Source organism: Leptodactylus fuscus, chromosome 8, assembly GCF_031893055.1.
Source record: "Leptodactylus fuscus isolate aLepFus1 chromosome 8, aLepFus1.hap2, whole genome shotgun sequence".
Classification (NCBI taxonomy): Eukaryota; Metazoa; Chordata; class Amphibia; order Anura; family Leptodactylidae; genus Leptodactylus; species Leptodactylus fuscus.
The window spans coordinates 15,885,222-15,904,573 of record NC_134272.1 but is presented as its reverse complement, the minus strand read 5'-3'; the positions used below and the strand labels follow the sequence as shown (position 1 = coordinate 15,904,573).

The following is a 19,352-nucleotide window of genomic DNA, read 5'->3' as shown; positions in this document are numbered from 1 at the left end:
ATCTGATGGATTGTGTAAAATGTCTTGAAATCAACCTCATCCACTTTCCTGCCACCTCCTGTGACCAAGTAATGACTTCCTTCTCCTTCTCCAGATCTTTTCATCTTCGCTCAAGACCTAAATAAATAATAAGTCAGGGAATACCGCGCCGCCATTATGGCGCTTCTATGTGTTTTATGTTTTGCAACCAACTGCACCTAGATATGTTTAATAAGGGTGCAAAGTTCTGGATAGAGTGAGTACTGTCATAATATCAAACATGTTCTTACCAGTGACTGCACCAGCAGAATAGTGAGCGCAGATCTGGAGTATAATACAGGATGTAACTCAGTATCAGTACAGGATAAGTAATGTAATGTATGTACACAGTGACTGCACCAGCAGAATAGTGAGCGCAGCTCTGGGGTATAATACAGGATAAGTAATGTAATGTATGTACACAGTGACTGCACCAGCAGAATAGTGAGCGCAGCTCTGGAGTATAATACAGGATAAGTAATGTAATGTATGTACACAGTGACTGTACCAGCAGAATAGTGAGCGCAGCTCTGGAGTATAATACAGGATAAGTAATGTAATGTATGTACACAGTGACTGTACCAGCAGAATAGTGAGCGCAGCTCTGGAGTATAATACAGGATAAGTAATGTAATGTATGTACACAGTGACTGTACCAGCAGAATAGTGAGCGCAGCTCTGGAGTATAATACAGGATAAGTAATGTAATGTATGTACACAGTGACTGCACCAGCAGAATAGTGAGCGCAGCTCTGGAGTATAATACAGGATGTAACTCAGGATCAGTACAGGATAAGTAATGTAATATATGTACACAGTGACTGTACCAGCAGAATAGTGAGTGCAGCTCTGGAGTATAATACAGGATAAGTAATGTAATGTATGTACACAGTGACTGTACCAGCAGAATAGTGAGCGCAGCTCTGGAGTATAATACAGGATAAGTAATGTAATGTATGTACACAGTGACTGTACCAGCAGAATAGTGAGCGCAGCTCTGGAGTATAATACAGGATAAGTAATGTAATGTATGTACACAGTGACTGTACCAGCAGAATAGTGAGCGCAGCTCTGGAGTATAATACAGGATAAGTAATGTAATATACTGTATGTACACAGTGACTGCACCAGCAGAATAGTGAGCGCAGCTCTGGAGTATAATACAGGATAAGTAATGTAATGTATGTACACAGTGACTGTACCAGCAGAATAGTGAGCGCAGCTCTGGAGTATAATACAGGATAAGTAATGTAATGTATGTACACAGTGACTGTACCAGCAGAATAGTGAGCGCAGCTCTGGAGTATAATACAGGATAAGTAATGTAATGTATGTACACAGTGACTGCACCAGCAGAATAGTGAGTGCAGCTCTGGAGTATAATACAGGATAAGTAATGTAATGTATGTACACAGTGACTGTACCAGCAGAATAGTGAGTGCAGCTCTGGAGTATAATACAGGATAAGTAATGTAATGTATGTACACAGTGACTGTACCAGCAGAATAGTGAGCGCAGCTCTGGAGTATAATACAGGATAAGTAATGTAATGTATGTACACAGTGACTGTACCAGCAGAATAGTGAGTGCAGCTCTGGAGTATAATACAGGATAAGTAATGTAATGTATGTACACAGTGACTGTACCAGCAGAATAGTGAGTGCAGCTCTGGAGTATAATACAGGATAAGTAATGTAATGTATGTACACAGTGACTGCAGCTTTGAAATATAATACAGTTGTCACTTTCTTCAGGTTATAAATGACAGTATATTATATTACAGTATACCGCTGTTAGTGCTGCCTGGCACTGAACGGTTTAAATAGCTTCAGAGATCTGTAAATTAAATCCCATGAATTATTAACCATGTTTACTTGTAAAAAATCCTCCAATTTTCCCAGGGAAGAATTATGGAAATAATAAGAGCAGTTTTTAAAACAGGTCCCTTAATGTGCTCCGCTCTTATACTTGGTGTTGTGAACTCAACAACCAGCATTGACTAGAGCTATGAATGAATCAGTGACATCCAAGGAGCTCCTAGCACTAGTACAGGCCTCAGAGTAGGCGGCCAGTTTAGGACACCCCCATGCAATCACTTTCTGGTGCCTGCCAGTTCTTGGGTTAGGACTGACTTCATTCAAGATAGATGAACTTAGGCGGGGCTTAAATTATCTGACAATTTCAAAATCAATAGTTGGTGAGGATATCCAATAAATCCAATAACCAAGTTGTACTATATGGACTTTCATTGGAAGTGACCTGATTGACTACATTATAAAAAAAATCTGATGTAATGTCAACATTAAAGTGATTGTCTTGAGGAGGGTCCACTCCAGACAAGGTCATCAAGAAAACAGGGGAACTTACTACTGATAGCCTACAGAGAAAACCCCATGTTGAAGAACCTGGCAGGAGGCTTACAAATCCAAAGATGTCCATTGACCCAAGTGACCTCAACGGGTCACCATGCAATCTTATGGAGATGAGATTTACTCTAGATGTTTTGTTTGGCTTCATATTTGTCTTCATATAATATACAGCAGGATCTTCCTGCAATGTTGATCATCAAGGAATTAGGGGCATTTACTACTGCAAGCCTACAGGGGGCTCCAGGCTTTGATTTCCTAAACAACCACCAGAAGGTTAACAAAGCCCAAGGTTTCCATTGATCCTATTGACCTCAACAGTCCACCATACAGTCCTCCAGAGCTGACAGTCACTCTAGATATGGCACTTGGTGTTAGGGAAAACCAATGTCTTTGCTTGGATTTCATAAGCAACCACTACAAGGCAAGCAAAGCCATTTCTTGTCCATTGACTTCACTAACATGAACAGGCCACCACATAGTCCTCTAGTGCTTAGATCAGTTCACTTGACTTTAGGAAAATCAGTGCCCATGCTTGGATTTCTTGAGGAACCACTACAGGGCTAACAAAGCCCAAGATGTCTATTGACCTCAAGAGGCCACCATGCAGTCCTCCAGAGCTTCTCTAGATTTGCCACATGACTTTAGATTACTTTACAATTACATGTCTTAGTATGATATACAGTAGGATCTCCCTGCAATGTTGGTCTAGACAAGGTCATCAAGAAATTAGGAGAATGGTAACCTAAAGGGAAAACCAACGTCCATACTTGGATTTGCTGAAGTACAACCACAAGGTCAACAATCCTATTGACCTCAACAGGTTACCATGCAGTTCACTTTAGACAAGGTCAAGAAAACAGGGGAACTCACTATTGGTAGCCTATAAGAAAATCAAATGTCTATACCCGATTTTACTGAAGAACCACCACAAAGCTAACAAAATCCAAGATCTCCATAGACCTCAACAAGCCACCATTCAGCTCTAGATATGGCACTTGGCTTGACCTTTCGTTTCTATGTCTTGATATGTTATACAGTAGGATACGGCTGCAATGTTAGTCCTCTACAACCAATGTCATTAAGAAAGCAGGGGAACCTACTTTTGGTACCTGATAGCAAAACCCAATGTCCATGTTTGTATTTCCTGAAGAACCTATGCAAAGCTAACGAATCCCAAGATGTCCATTAACCCACTGACCTCGACAGGCCACTGTACAGTCTTGAAGACCTGAAAGCAGCTCTAGATACAGCACTTGGCTTTATATTAACCCTTCATTCTGAAGTCTCAATATGATATACAATAGGACAGAGACTTGCCAGTAAGAGAAGACTTCTGTGATAGACACTTCATGAGTATTCCCACCCAATGCCAGAGAGAAGACTGGTAGAGCTTCTATTCCAAGACCAGTTTCCAAAATTCTAAAGCTTCTATACTAAAAAAACTTTTGGTTCCTGTTACTTTAGGAATTTAACAAGCTGAGGGCATTCACTGCTATGACAGAAGTGCAACACAGAAGTTTTCCTTAGACGATCAATGGAACCTTCTTTGATGTTCACAGGTCTTACAGAGCTGCGAACTTCCATTGTGAATAATTCATAGTCTGGAAAGTAAAAGTTAGTACAAACGCTCCCTATTCTGTGAGCGTCACCGCAGTCTTTATACTTGTTATATCAGGTCTATCTCCTCTCGGCAGAGGTGGTGCATCACAGATCACAAACCATCACAAGATAGGGTAGCTTTCTTCTCAAGATGGAAGAAGGGTTGCGAGAAAAAACCCATAAAATTCACGTAACAAAAATAAATTGGCTTAACCTAGGGTGACCACAAAGATGGCCACCATTATGGCTTCAATAGGGGTTGTCACTCAGACTCCTGAGCACCAAATCTGCCAAGGTGGGCAACTATGTGACAATAGGTCAGGAACTTTAGGAGGATGGGTGAGAGAATTTGGGCAAGACATAACGGTGGCCATATTGGTTGCCACTGGGATTTTTCATCTATAGAAAAATACTAAAAGCAAAAGCAGAATTTTTAGGAAAATGAAGGGTTGAACCACTGACAAGAATGACTTGAGGAACTACTGTAGGTTTAAAGGGGAAAATTGTAAGGGTATGTGCAGGACCGTCAGAAAAAAAATTGCCTCAATGGGACATCGGAGCAGAATCGACCTGAACATTGGTACCTTGTTATGTTGTAGTGTGACCCCTATTTACAACCTGCTCTCTATAGCTCCACCCCCGCTTAAAGTGTTTCTCCACCCACAAGGAAATACATTTTTTTGAGCAAAGTCACCACCTATCCGTTGCTATAATATTGGTGCCTTCTTATGTTGTAATGTGACCCCTATGTACAACCACTACCTTTGCATTCTCTATAGCTCCGCCCCCGCTTAAAGTGTTTCTCCACCCACGAGGAAATAAATCTTTTGAGCAAAGACAACAACACTTTGTTCACATCCCTTATCAACCATCCCTTATTTGTGGACATATTCTTCAAATAAACCTATATTGCAAAGCTTTGAAAAAGGGGCGGAGCTGTGACAACCTCATCTCCATGTTCAAGCTGCTTTCTACCCTAAAACCAAAAGATCGGCACTGTGAGGGTTTCCGAGACACTAATTATTATGGCCACTAAGCCCATTGATTGTTTTTCACACGGTACATATCCACCAGCTATTTTTGAGCTGATCCGATCTAGTTTCAGCTAATACGACAGGTTCATGGGAATTTTTTTCAGACCCCAGAAGGAAAGGCTCAACTTATCGCTAACAAGTCAGAACTACCGGAGCATAAATGTATTCTCACCTAATTAGATCGCTCGTGAGATGTGCGCCCTGAGGAATTCCCGAGATGGATATTTCCAGAAACTGAATATCTTGAGGAATATTTCTTTAATGGAATGTAAAAGTGTGAAGTGGATGTAACCTGTATCTGTAGCTTCTCCAATCGGGGACACACATACACAATGCATATTGGCAGTGTGAAGAAATTTTGACAAATTTTTTTTATTGACCCCGAAAAGTGGAATCCATAGACCGAGCCTAGACCTGGTAATAGCCATGGAGTACAGAGGTATTAGTCATACTGGGGCCCTTGTGTCTAAGGGCCCATCAGTCGCAAGACCATAGTGTTATAAATGGTAGATGGGGTCACATTTGACTTTGGGGGCAGAAGCTTCAAGGCCTACCTAAAGGCTGTTCTCCAACACTTTCTAGTAAATGACATTGCACTCTAATGTGGCCAAATTAGCTTCTATATACAAATTTTTGGAATTTTTTTGTAGAGCCATTAGAATAAGACCACCCATACCCAAAGTAGGTTTAATATTAGGTCCGCATCCAGTATGTAAAATCTGTAGGACAGAACCGTCCAACATAGGCTTGAGTTGAATAATGACAGCCAATCCATTAGCCATAATAGTTGTCACAGCCCCACCCACATTACTATTGTCCAGTAATACTAGTAAGAGGACAACCTCGGAACTCACCTGTCATGGCGTGTGGGATGACAGTGATCAGCAACCGCTGGTTTCTCATTTTGATGCCAATGTCCGGGTCTTGCATGGCCACAATGAGGCGCTCCATCTAATGTGAAAAAATATGAATAGTTGTATTATAGTAGTTATATTCTTGTACATAGGAGCAGTATTATAGTAGTTATATTCTTGTACATAGGGGGCAGTATTATAGTAGTTATATTCTTGTACATAGGGGCAGTATTATAGTAGTTATATTCTTGTACATAGGAGTAGTATTATAGTAGTTATATTCTTGTACATAGGAGCAGTATTATAGTAGTTATATTCTTGTACATAGGAGCAGTATTATAGTAGTTATATTCTTTACATAGGAGCAGTATTATAGTAGTTATATTCTTGTACATAGGAGCAGTATTATAGTAGTAATATTCTTGTACATAGGAGCAGTATTATAGTAGTTATATTCTTGTACATAGGAGCAGTATTATAGTAGTTATATTCATGTACATAGGAGCAGTATTATAGTAGTTATATTCTTGTACATAGGAGCAGTATTATAGTAGTTATATTATTTACATAGGAGCAGTATTATAGTAGTTATATTCTTGTACATAGGAGCAGTATTATAGTAGTTATATTCTTGTACATAGGAGGTAGTATTATAGTAGTTATATTCTTGTACATAGGAGTAGTATTATAGTAGTTATATTCTTGTACATAGGAGCAGTATTATAGAAGTTATATTCTTGTACATAGGAGGAGTATTATAGTAGTTATATTCTTGTACATAGGAGCAGTATTATAGTAGTTATATTCTTGTACATAGGAGGAGTATTATAGTAGTTATATTCTTGTACATAGGAGCAGTATTATAGTAGTTATATTCTTGTACATAGGAGGTAGTATTATAGTAGTTATATTCTTGTATATAGGAGCAGTATTATAGTAGTTATATTCTTGTACATAGGAGCAGTATTATAGTAGTTATATTCTTGTACATAGGAGCAGTATTATAGTAGTTATATTCTTGTACATAGGAGCAGTATTATAGTAGTTATATTCTTGTACATAGGAGTAGTATTATAGTAGTTATATTCTTGTACATAGGAGGTAATTTTTATTAGTAAAAACAAAACAAAAATACATTACATTCCAGCAGAATTAATAACTAATAATAATAATAATAATAATATAACATAAATCAGACATGTCTGTCAGATAACAAAAATGAGAATCACTTTAACTTAAGAGTCCATTGCTGGCAGGATAAAGAGGGGGAAAAAAAATAAATCCATAAATAAATGAACAGACTTATTTGCAGTGTTATCAGAATATTCAGCAATCGATATATACATTTCTCCACAATTTTACATTATCAGACTTTTTTCTGACCTCCAGAGACTTTATCCACCTCAGTTCAGACATGATATACGTGACAGCGGTCATATGACGGAAGGGCTCTCTGTGTAGGGACACCTGGGTCCTCGTATGCCAGTGATAATATTTGATGACAGTAATAATAATATACAGGGTCTCCCGGTTAATGTCACCTATATTAGTTGGGATGCCATATATGATTTCGGGGTATTTGAGTGATTGTAATCGGGGAATTTTCAGCCTCCGGGATATTTCCTGCCAGATCTTTCGCCCTCCCCCGCACTCTGATATAAAATGTGCCATGGTCTCCTCCTGCTGACAACCTAATGGACATGCCCGATCTGTCACACTGAGATGTTTTAGGTTGCCTCTTACAAAAAGTTTCCCATGCAGAGATAGCCAGGCAATGTCAAAGAACTTTGCAGGGAGCCTCAGACCAGTGAGGAGCCTCAGACTATCCTGCAGGGTTATAGATGTACAGTCCCTCAATGCCGGCTGGAGACAATAGAAGGTCTTACATACCCTGGTGTATAGATCTCTCCTGGTCTTACTCACCAGATAGGTCTTTTCAATACCCCATTTTTTCAGGCACCTTATGCCATAGTCCAGATACTGGGGGAGGTAGTCACGAGTCGATCGACCCCTCTTAAGGCTGCCGCCTCGCACCCAGGATTCTGCAAAAGGCAATATCCAGTCCCTGATACTATTTACCCACAGGGAGCTGTTATCTGAGTCCAGGCAACCAAAATTTACTTTTAGAAACATGGAGTCAAAAAACACCCTTGGATTTAACATATCCAGCCCACCCTCTCTCCTCTGTAGGTAGGTTATCCCTCTTTTTACTGGGTTCAACCTGTTCCCCCACAAAAGTTGGAAGAACAGGCTAAAGAGCCTAGCGGAGAAAGATTCTGGCAAAGGAAAGACAACAGAGACGTACAAGAAGACAGGGACCAGGTAAGTCTTCAACATTTTAACCCTTTCTCTATAGGTCAGCCTCCAGTTCTTCCATCGCTGAACCTTTGCATTTCCGGATTCCAACTTTTCTTCCCAATTTAGTCTGCAATTATCATCCCTCCCGAATTTCACCCCAAGGATCTTAATATAGGAGGAGGCCTGGGCAAACTGCGGCAGATCAAATGTAGGACCAGTATGACCCGTCCAGAGAGCTTGACTCTTCTCAAGGTTGACAAGAGACCCGGAGGCCTCTGAGTAACTTCTGATGGCTGCAGACAACATCTCCACCTCACGAGGCTCAGATATCACCACAGTCACATCATCCGCGTAGGCAACAACTCTCAGGGGCAAGCAGTGGGGGACCGGCGCCCCCTGAAAATCACACTCCTGCAGTGACCTAAGAAACGGGTCTATGGCAAACACATACAGTAATGGACTCAGTGGGCAACCTTGTCTCACCCCTGCCTCAACCCTGAAAGTATCACCCTGCCAACCATTAATCAGAGGAAAGCTCTCCGCCTCACGGTACAAAGTTCTCAGCCAATCCACAAATTGTCCCGGAATACCGTACTTTGTCAAAGTCGCCCATAGATACTCATGGTCTACTCTGTCAAAGGCCTTAGCCTGGTCAAGACTCACAACATATCTCCCACACCTCAGAGCTTTACATCTCTCAAACATCTCCCTTATCGAGATAACTGCTCCAGAGATGTTCCGCCCTTTAACTGTGCCAAACTGTGAGCCTGCCAACAGTGCCGGGGACAAACAAACTAATCTAGAGAACAGAATTTTTGCAAGAATCTTCCTATCGACATTCAAGAGGGCAATCGGCCTCCAGTTCTTGATGTCACTAGGCTCTTTACCTTTAGACAGCAGGATCAGGGAGGACACTCTCATGGATGGAGGCATCAGGTGGTTTTCTAGACTAGTTTTGTATACATCCACGAGAATTGGTGCCAAGAGGTCTCGGAATTTCTTATAGAACTCAGCTGTAATCCCATCTGGACCTGGTGCCTTCTTCAGATGTAACTTATCTATGGCCTCTTTCACCTCCTCCACTGTTAACTCTGCTGTCAAAGGAGAAAAGTCCAAATCATTAGTATCAGGACCTGGAGTTGCCTCCAAGAATTGAGCCACCTTCTCTCTATCCAAAACCTTCTTCTGAAACAAGTCAGCATAGTAAGTTCTCACCACCCCCAGGATACCCTCCCGAGACTCCTGTAAAACACCCTGGGAGTCAGTGAGACCTGTGACCGATTTATTTGCCACCCGCTCCCTGCAATTCTCAAAAGGATCCGGAGCCCCTAAGGACCCATAATCCCGTTCAAGAACCAGGGATGTATACCTGCGGTACTGATACTGACTGATCTCAGATTTCAGCCGGTCAATCTTCTGTTGGTTATCCCCGCCCGCCGAATAGAGTGACTCTAATTCTTTCCGCAGCCTGAGATACTGGCTATACTTACTCTTCCCCTTCTTAACTGACAGTCTCCTTAAGAGGGATCTGATCTCCTCCTTGACATCCTCCCACCAGTCTGCCATGTTGTCATAAAACACCACTCTCTCAAGCTGGTTCTGAAATAGAGAGTGGACACAACTCCGGACACAGTCATCGTCCAAGAGGCTGGAATTGAGCTTCCATAGGCCTCTCCCAATATCAGGGCGTTTTGTGGAGCCCAAGCAAAAATACAAAGCCAGATGGTCAGAATAAGGGACTGTCTTTTCACTTTTCTCACTAACATGCTCAGCGGGACTGACCAGAGCTAAGTCTATCCGACTGCATCTACCAGCGCAGGAGTAAGTGAATTTTGGTTTCCTACCACCCTCAGTAAACACATCAGACAGACCAGCCTGTGAAATAATTCTGCTTAAGACCTTGCAGTCCCTGGTGAGAGGCCTACCAGTAGGTCTGTCACTGGATGACATGGTGGCATTGAAGTCCCCTGCCATGACTACCGGAACAGATGTAAACAAGTACTGCTTGACTTCATCAAACAGACGTGCCCTTTCAATCACCGACTGCGGTGGACCATAGATATTAATGAGTCGGAGCCTTCTGCCTCGGATGGTAACTTCTAAAACCAGGCACCTCCCCATCAGAACCTCAGTTAGTCTGTGTATGGTGACATCAGGGGTGTTAAACAGTATAGAAACCCCGGCATAAGGTTCCACAGCCAGAGACCAGAAGGACGGGCCAGATTTCCATTCTCTCTCTGCTTCTCGTATTAGTCCTAAAGTATTTAAACGGGTTTCTTGTAAGAAATAGACATCGGCATCAAGATATCTCAGATGTTCATACACTGCGTGTCTTGTCCTCCTTGCTCGGATGCTATTCACATTACTAGAGATAACTTTAAGATAGAAACCTGCCATCAGAACAACTAGGAATATGAGAAACAGAGAGATGGGCCCCATTGTCATAGATCAGAGTCAGAGGTGTCCTGGTGACCAGCTGTTTCCATGTCTGATTCGGACTGCCCCTCATCTCGGTGGGGTCTCCTCTTATTGGGAGGATCGCCCTCTGGTTCATCCTCATACTCCGCCATCATTCGTGAGAGTTCTCTGTCTATTTCTGCTTCTCCGTCTGACTCTGATAGGACACTAAATCTATTCCCCGTTGCAGTGACCTCGCCTGCACTACTTACTCTCATCTTTGTGGGCTTTTCTACCGTGGTCCACTCACCCTCAGGCTTACGGCTGGCTTTATCCTTCTTCCTCCTTTTATTATTGTTGGATGACCGGGCAGGAGAAGAGACGACCACTGAGGGTTGTACAACCTGCTCGACAACCTCCATGGTCGTCTCAATGGGACCTGACTCGGCCTGGTCTTGGGTGGTATCACCTGTATGTGGTTGAGGCTCCGCCTCCGTGACTACTGACCCTGACAATAGCGCCTCCTCCTCCTCCTGTATGTCATCAGCCGCTGCCAGCAAGTCCTCATCAGGGCTATCCTTACAGATGTTATGCCAGGCATCAGGACAATCTCTGTGGGGGTGACCGATCCGACCGCACAGGTTACACCTAATGCTTTGGCATGTGGCACTCACGTGGCCCATTTCATTACATAGGCTACACTTTACCATGGAGCATACACTGGCCACATGGCCGGCCTTCCCACACTTGAAGCACCGGCGAGGCTGACCCGCATAGAAGCAGATCCCTTTTTCTCGGCCTATAAAGAACGAATTGGGCAGATGTTGGGTTATGTTGTTCTGCTGACGCAACTTCACCAGGACCCTCCACCCACCGGTCCAGACCCCGTCTTCATCCCTGTTCTTACTAAGATCGGACATGAGGTCACAATGCCTCCTGAGCCAGATGACTATGTCCTGAGGGGGAACGGCTTCATTCCAAAATACAATTGTGACAGAGGCTGTATCTGGCCTAGAGATGGGGATGAAACTGAACTTATCCCAACCTTCCGTATCTCTCAACCTGGTGAGATTGGCCCAGAACCGGTCCAGATCAGACATCAGCTTAAAACTAACATCATACCCCTGGCGGTCAGGAAGGTTTATGACGGCCAGGATATCAGTCGGCACAAAGCCCATCTGGGTACATAGGAGCTCTCGGACCACAAACCTCCTATCCGGCAGATCCTCCTTGGCACCTCCGTGCCTAAACCTGACTACATTCCTCCTCCTGAAAGCCTGGCCTGTATAATTGGAGTTTGATGCAAAAGATGGAGCACCGCGGCTCCAGGCATTCCCTGAGGAGGTACGGCCGGATCCGCCATCTTGGCGTGTTTGTGGGCGCTGTGTGGGCTGCTGAGCACCTGTACCATGTGGTTCTGCTACTGTGCGAGTATCCAGAGGGGGAAAGTCCTGCACACTGGACTGTCCTGTGTCCGCCCCACCATCAACCTCTATGTCTGCAATATCACCAGACTCCAGAGACTGGACTGCAGAGGGGTCTGACGCCATAGATAGTGAAGGATCCCCCCCAGAAACACCTTCCCCTGCTGGGCCGTTATCACATACAGGAATATCCATAATATCAGGCACATTAGTCAGACAATCAGCGGCAGCAGAGTCCTGCACAGCAGAGTCCATATTAGTATTATAGTCAGCGGCAGCAGAGTCCTGCATAGCAGAGTCCATATTACCACTACAGTCAGCGGCAGCAGAGTCCTGCACAACAGAGTCCACAACCTGTAACCCCAAATATGTTACTCCCCCAGTACCTTCAGGTAAGAGTCCATAGTCCTGCTGCAATGACTTGTCTCCTGGGACTTGTGGTGTCTGCACAGCTGCTACTTCATTACCATTAGGCAGGGGTCCATGACCTGGTTGCAAAGTGCTGGTTGCTGGGACTTGTGGTGCCTTGCTGAGAACTGCTGCAGGTTTTTGCTGTTGCTGAACACTGGTCGCTTTCCCGTACAAATTCCCTTCCTTAAAAGGGAAACTTGCTGGCTGCAGAACTGGTTTTACATGGGACTGCTGGCTGCCACCTTGAGAGGGTTCAGACCCAGCTTTAGCACAAGGTGATGGTGACTTCTGGTATTCCTGGAACCGCTGCTGGTTTCTGTATGATTCTCCCACCGGTCCCATTTGCTCCAGTACAGTCTCGGTCTCCCGTACGTTCTCGGCGAGCTCTTTCGCCAGTGCGCTCAGCTTCCTGTCCAGTAACACCAGTTTCTCAGGGCATGCAGACTTTTTTAGATTATACGCACATTCAATCTGTCTCTGCAGATATATTTTACTGGCCTTCAATGTCTCCAGTCGCTTGACCAGTGCTGGTATCTCATCTGCCAGGCGCAGTTCTGGTGCTCGCTCAGTAGCTGTGACAGTCTGTGCATTGTTGGAAAGCTTTGCAGGTTGGTTACCCCCAGTATGGCTTCTGGTTGGTGTAGCCTGTGATTTCTGACATGCTACGGCTGTTGTCACTGCCATGGGCCCACAATGTCCAGACTGGGGACTATGTCCCAGTTTATTTCCAGTGACTGTACTGCTGGTACCTTGAAGCTTCCCCGCTGGTCTCCCTTTGATCTCCTCCACTGCCTTCACTACATTTTTGTAGTTACCGCTTCCAGATCTTGTCCGCTCAGACCGTACCAAAACAGACTGCTGCATGTTCTCCTGCATGGTCTGCTTCTCCAGGGATGTTCTCCTCTGTCTGCAGGAGGGTGGGGTGGACTGGACACCTGCAACCTGCAATGGAGTCTGCACAGGCTGCAAAGTTTGCTCCTTACATTCAACCATTTTGCTTGGTTGTTGCACCGTACTACTGCTTGCTTCCGTTACTTCTTCCTTTACAACTTTCTTCCCATCTTGGCTTGCTGCACTAGGACTGCTGACACACTGGACACGATTCCCATTACTGGGGACTTTAGGATTTCCATCCATTTTTTTAGTTGTCTGGGAATTGCTTCCCAGAGAAGGCCTTGGAGCCTGGGCCTTGGCAGGGGAACTTCCCCACCCAGGGCGGCCCCGCCCTGGGCTATCTCCAGACATCAGGAGCCTCAGGAGAGCTACAAAAACACGTCCTCACAGCTAGGAGGTAGTATTATAGTAGTTATATTCTTGTACATAGGAGGAGTATTATAGTAGTTATATTCTTGTACATAGGAGGAGTATTATAGTAGTTATATTCTTGTACATAGGAGCAGTATTATAGTAGTTATATTCTTGTACATAGGAGGTAGTATTATAGTAGTTATATTCTTGTATATAGGAGCAGTATTATAGTAGTTATATTCTTGTACATAGGAGCAGTATTATAGTAGTTATATTCTTGTACATAGGAGCAGTATTATAGTAGTTATATTCTTGTACATAGGAGCAGTATTATAGTAGTTATATTCTTGTACATAGGAGTAGTATTATAGTAGTTATATTCTTGTACATAGGAGGTAGTATTATAGTAGTTATATTCTTGTACATAGGAGGTAGTATTATAGTAGTTATATTCTTGTACATAGGGGAAGTATTATAGTAGTTATATTCTTGTACATAGGAGGTAGTATTATAGTAGTTATATTCTTGTACATAGGGGAAGTATTATAGTAGTTATAGTCTTAGTAATATATGTACAAGTATATAAAATCAGCAATACTGCCCCCTATAGATCTCTAGCAGTAATATATAGGATAGTAGTGCACACTATAATCTGGATTATTTCATGGTTTACACGCGGTGACATTGCTATAATTACATGTCCTGCAGTTTCCTGGCAGTATAACATCATCTATAAGGAGATTATCTTGGTGGATTTCTGGTATTTTCTGTCCATCAGTAACATTTCAGCCCAGTGACCACAGTCAGACCTCAGCACATCCGCTCGTCTTATCTCAGCTCCATATTGTTGTGTTAGTTTTTTCTGACATTAACCATGAAGGAAAGTAAAAAAAATCAAAGGGATGTCAGTGAACGGTAATGTATCTAAGCCTGTCATGTGTAATATTGTCTACAGAGATGATGTATCTAAGACTATGATGTATGATACTGTGCGCTGAGCTGATGTATCTAAGCCTATGAGCTATGATACTGTGTGCTGAGCTGATGTATCTAAGCCTATGATGTATGATACTGTGTGCTGAGCTGTGTATCTAAGCCTATGATGTGTGATACTGTCTGAGCTGATGTATCTAAACCTAGGATGTATGATACTATGTGCTGAGCTGATGTACCTAATCCCATGTTGTGTGATACGCAGTCAGTATGTCCACACCTGGCTGCTTTGTGTCACTCATTCTGAAGATGACTTGTGAATATTCGGATGTAATCAGACGTCTTCTCGTGTCACTCGCCCCCATCCCCCGCTCTGATTACGAGATTCTTTGGCGTCTTTTTGGATGTGTTCGGTTTTCTTGCTGAGTAGAATCAGATCTGAGAACAGATGGAGGGAGTCTCACCCGACACTCACCGCTCTCCTCCAGAAATCTATAACAGGCTCTATACACAGTACACAGGAGGAGAAAGTGTGTGCCGCAAGCCTATCGGTATTAGGAAAGCTGGGTGACAATCAATATGGACGCGACCGGAACGGTCATCCAGCTTTTTAGACTTCTGAATGGCACACAACATTTATGAAGAGGAGGGTGTCACTTCTAGGACATTTGTATACCCCATATATAGCCTCCATAGCATTCACACAGCTTTCCTGGACTCCTGGACACAGGCAGGGTCTGATATGAATGGTGACAGTCTCTGTACTGCGCCGTAGAATATGTCGGTGCTATAGTATATATACTGATAGCAGCAGCAGGGGTTACAGATGTCAGTAGTATTCAGATGTAAGACATGGCTGACCAGAAGAAGGTGTTTATTTTAGGGGAATGTCCTGGGAATACAGTGTAGCCGGTATATGAGAGTACCCCCCCCCCCCCCCATACACTACAACCCCCATCAGACTGACACTTCCTGCGCTCATCTCCATATAGCGTAACAAGGCGCCTAATGCTGGACTTAGATTATTGATGAGAAGCGAACGGCCGGAAGACCGGAGCCATTAGTGAGTGATGGGGGTGGAGATGGTGGGGGTGATAGTGGGAATAACGGTAGGGGGATGCTGGTGATAATGGAAGGGCTGATATTGGGAGATGATGGTGGGGTGATGGGAGTGCTGATAGGGGTGATGGTGAGAGTAATAGTGGGGTTGTGGCAGTGGTGATGATGGTGATATTGGGGGGGGGTGTTAGGGGTGATGTTGAGGGTGCTGGTAGGGTCGATGTTGGACGTGATGATGATGATGGTGAAGTTCAAGTGATTATAATAGAGCTGATGTTAAAAGTGATGTTGGGAGTGCTGATAGGGTGGATGCTGGGGGTAATGGTGGGGGAGTCGCAGTGATAATAAAGGTTATGTTGGGGGGGCGCTGGTAGGGTTGATGTTGGGGATGATGGTGATGATAATAGAGGAGATGTTGGGGGTAATGATTATAATAGAGATGTTGGGGGTGTTGGTAGGGGTGACGTTGGTTATACCAGGGCTTTTGTTGGGGGTGATGATGATAATAGAGCAGATGTTGGGGTGTTGGTAGGGGTGACGTTGGTTATACCAGGGCTGGTGTTGGGGGTGATGGCAGAGCTGCGCTCCTCCGCTCCGCTCCATCCTCATCAGCGCAGATTCCATTTCATCTAAATATAACTCGCTTTATCTGGGAATTTGCTACGACTGAACGTGTGTCCTGATGTAACTCTGCAGCCGAGCGCTCATTATCCTGGCAAGGGGACCAGTCACAGCGTGTGTGCAAGTATGCAGAGTACACACAGATGTAGCAGAGCCGAGGCCGTCACTTCACATTGTGCTACCTGGGCATTTACATGGGACTGCACTTTCGTATCCTGATGTGATACCTGTGGATTTATAGACTGGACTGCAACTAATCCAACCAAATCTGAGCCTGTGTTACTGTAATCTTTACATAGGACTGCCCGTCATCCTACTACATATCTGTGATTTTTACATGGGACTGCATGCAATCTTACTATATTATCTTATCATGAAGTGCTTCTCTCCATGTATACAGGACATCAGCTACATCTACAGCCTTGTATAACCAAAATGTCTAATCTGTGGTTTTACGCAGTTCTGCAAGTTTACCTTATTTGAATGACTTGTGGCTTTACATAGGACTGCAAGCAAGCCTAATCCAGTATAGTATGCCGTATTATCTGTGGTTTTGCACAGGACTGCAGGTCATCTTACTAATATGTTTGCCTTTGGACAAGTTCAGCTCTGCTACATCTGTCCGCTGCTATTCCCCCCCAGGCTGGAGACGTTACACACACACACATAGTATAGCGGAGTCATAGAAGAAGAGTTGGCTATGTCCTACAGCTATGACATTCTGGAGCCACGTAACCGCCTGTTTCCTCCACATCTGTCACATCTCAGCTGCTGGAATGCAAGGAGTTAAAAATGTCCTCGTAATCCCTCCGGGGGACGCTGTAGTGCTCTTACCTTGGTCAGACATGACATCTGCACTTTGTAGTTCTTGCCCTGCTGCAGGTTATTGATGGTCATGGTGAGGAGCAGAGGACGGCCAGCGCTCTGTGTGTCACCTACTTGCTGAGCAGAATGTTCTACTGGGGAGATGGCTTGAAGTTGGTCCTTGTGTTATGTCTACTGACACCTGGTGGTGCATTCAGGAAATGCAGGAGGTATGTAAGACATGTGCACTGATACAAATGTAGCAGAGCTGAGGCTGGTATTTGTTATTATGTTACTGCAATTAATCCATCGAGGTGAGACAAAGTAACAATAACCTGATGAGCAGTGAGTTATATAACCTGCGCTATTACCTGGGGCCGCTCCTGAGATCAATGTGGGGGAGTCCTGGGTCAGAAATGGGAGTTGTCAGAGGAGCGAGTTATGTAACAGGGTAGTGCTAAATAAGTCCAGACCCCTATATTAATAGCAGACCCCAGACCAGACCCCAGACCCCTATATTAATATCAGACCCTAGACCAGGCCCCTATATTAATATCAGACCCCCAGACCAGACCCCTATATTAATATCAGACCCCCAGGCCAGACCCCTATATTAATATCAGACCCCCAGGCCAGACCCCTATATTAATATCAGACCCCAGACCAGACCCCTATATTAATATCAGACCCCAGACCAGACCCCTATATTAATATCAGAACCCCAGACCAGACCCCTATATTAATATCAGACCCCCAGACCAGACCCCTATATTAATATCAGAACCCCAGACCAGACCCCTATATTAATATCAGACCCCCAGACCAGACCCCTATATTAATATCAGACCCCAGACCAGACCCCTATATTAATATCAGACCCCAGACCAGACCCCTATATTAATATCAGAACCCCAGACCAGACCCCTATATTAATATCAGACCCCCAGACCAGACCCCTATATTAATATCAGAACCCCAGACCAGACCCCTATATTAATATCAGACCCCCAGACCAGACCCCTATATTAATATCAGACCCCAGACCAGACCCCTATATTAATATCAGACCCCCAGACCAGACCCCTATATTAATATCAGACCCCCAGACCAGACCCCTATATTAATATCAGACCCCCAGGCCAGACCCCTATAATAATATCAGACCCCAGACCAGACCCCTATATTAATATCAGAACCCCAGACCAGACCCCTATATTAATATCAGACCCCCAGACCAGACCCCTATATTAATATCAGACCCCCAGGCCAGACCCCTATATTAATATCAGACCCCCAGAACAGATCCCTATATTAATATCAGACCCCAGAACAGACCCCTATATTAATATCAGACCCAGGACCAGACCCCTATATTAATATCAGACCCCAGACCAGACCCCTATATTAATATCAGACCCCAGACCAGACCCCTATGTTAATATCAGACCCCTATATATCAGACCCCTATATTAATATCAGACCCCAGAACAGACCCCTATATTAATATCAGACCCCAGAATAGACCCCTATGTTAATATCAGACCCCTATATATCAGACCCCTATATTAATATCAGACCCCAGACCAGACCCCTATGTTAATATCAGACCCCTATATATCAGACCCCTATATTAATATCAGACCCCAGAACAGACCCCTATATTAATATCAGACCCCCAGGCCAGACCCCTATATTAATATCAGACCCCCAGAACAGACCCCTATATTAATATCAGACCCCAGAACAGACCCCTATATTAATATCAGACCCTGGACCAGACCCCTATATTAATATCAGACCCCAGACCAGACCCCTATATTAATATCAGACCCCAGAACAGACCCCTATATTAATATCAGACCCCAGACCAGACCCCTATATTAATATCAGACCCCAGACCAGACCCCTATATTAATATCAGACCCCAGAACAGACCCCTATGTTAATATCAGACCCCTATGTTAATATCAGACCCCTATATTAATATCAGACCCCAGACCAGGCCCCTATATTAATATCAGACCCTTATAATAATATTAGAGTCCAGACCCCCTTTATATCCTTAGGCCCTGTATATTAGTAGATTTGTTTTTTCAATGTCTTTTCCACTGCCATAATGTGGTCTAATGGAGGGGGGATGTTGATTGTGGATTGGGGAGGGGCTACACAGGGTTTGAGAAGAAAGTAGGATTACTAACACCTTATAGATATAATTTCAGGTTGTATTCGCCTATTGATAATAATAAAGAATTTAAAAGAAATGATCCTTCTATATGATTCCTG

The 19,352-nt window shown here is 43.9% G+C and overlaps 1 protein-coding gene across 2 annotated transcripts in view; it reads right to left on the bottom strand.

The window, feature by feature from the left end:
• The window catches only part of RGS11 (regulator of G protein signaling 11), a 54,395-nt gene extending 37,178 nt beyond the window's left edge, over window positions 1–17,217 (bottom strand). For both annotated transcript variants that reach the window (XM_075285409.1, XM_075285410.1), the window contains exons 1-2: window positions 17,100–17,217; window positions 5,875–5,971 (exon numbers count right to left, since the gene is read on the bottom strand). In XM_075285409.1, the coding sequence (XP_075141510.1) occupies window positions 5,875–5,971; window positions 17,100–17,162 (160 nt within the window). In that variant the 5' untranslated portion in view covers window positions 17,163–17,217. The remainder of the gene's footprint in view (window positions 1–5,874; window positions 5,972–17,099) is intronic.
• Window positions 17,218–19,352: the final 2,135 nt, after the last annotated feature.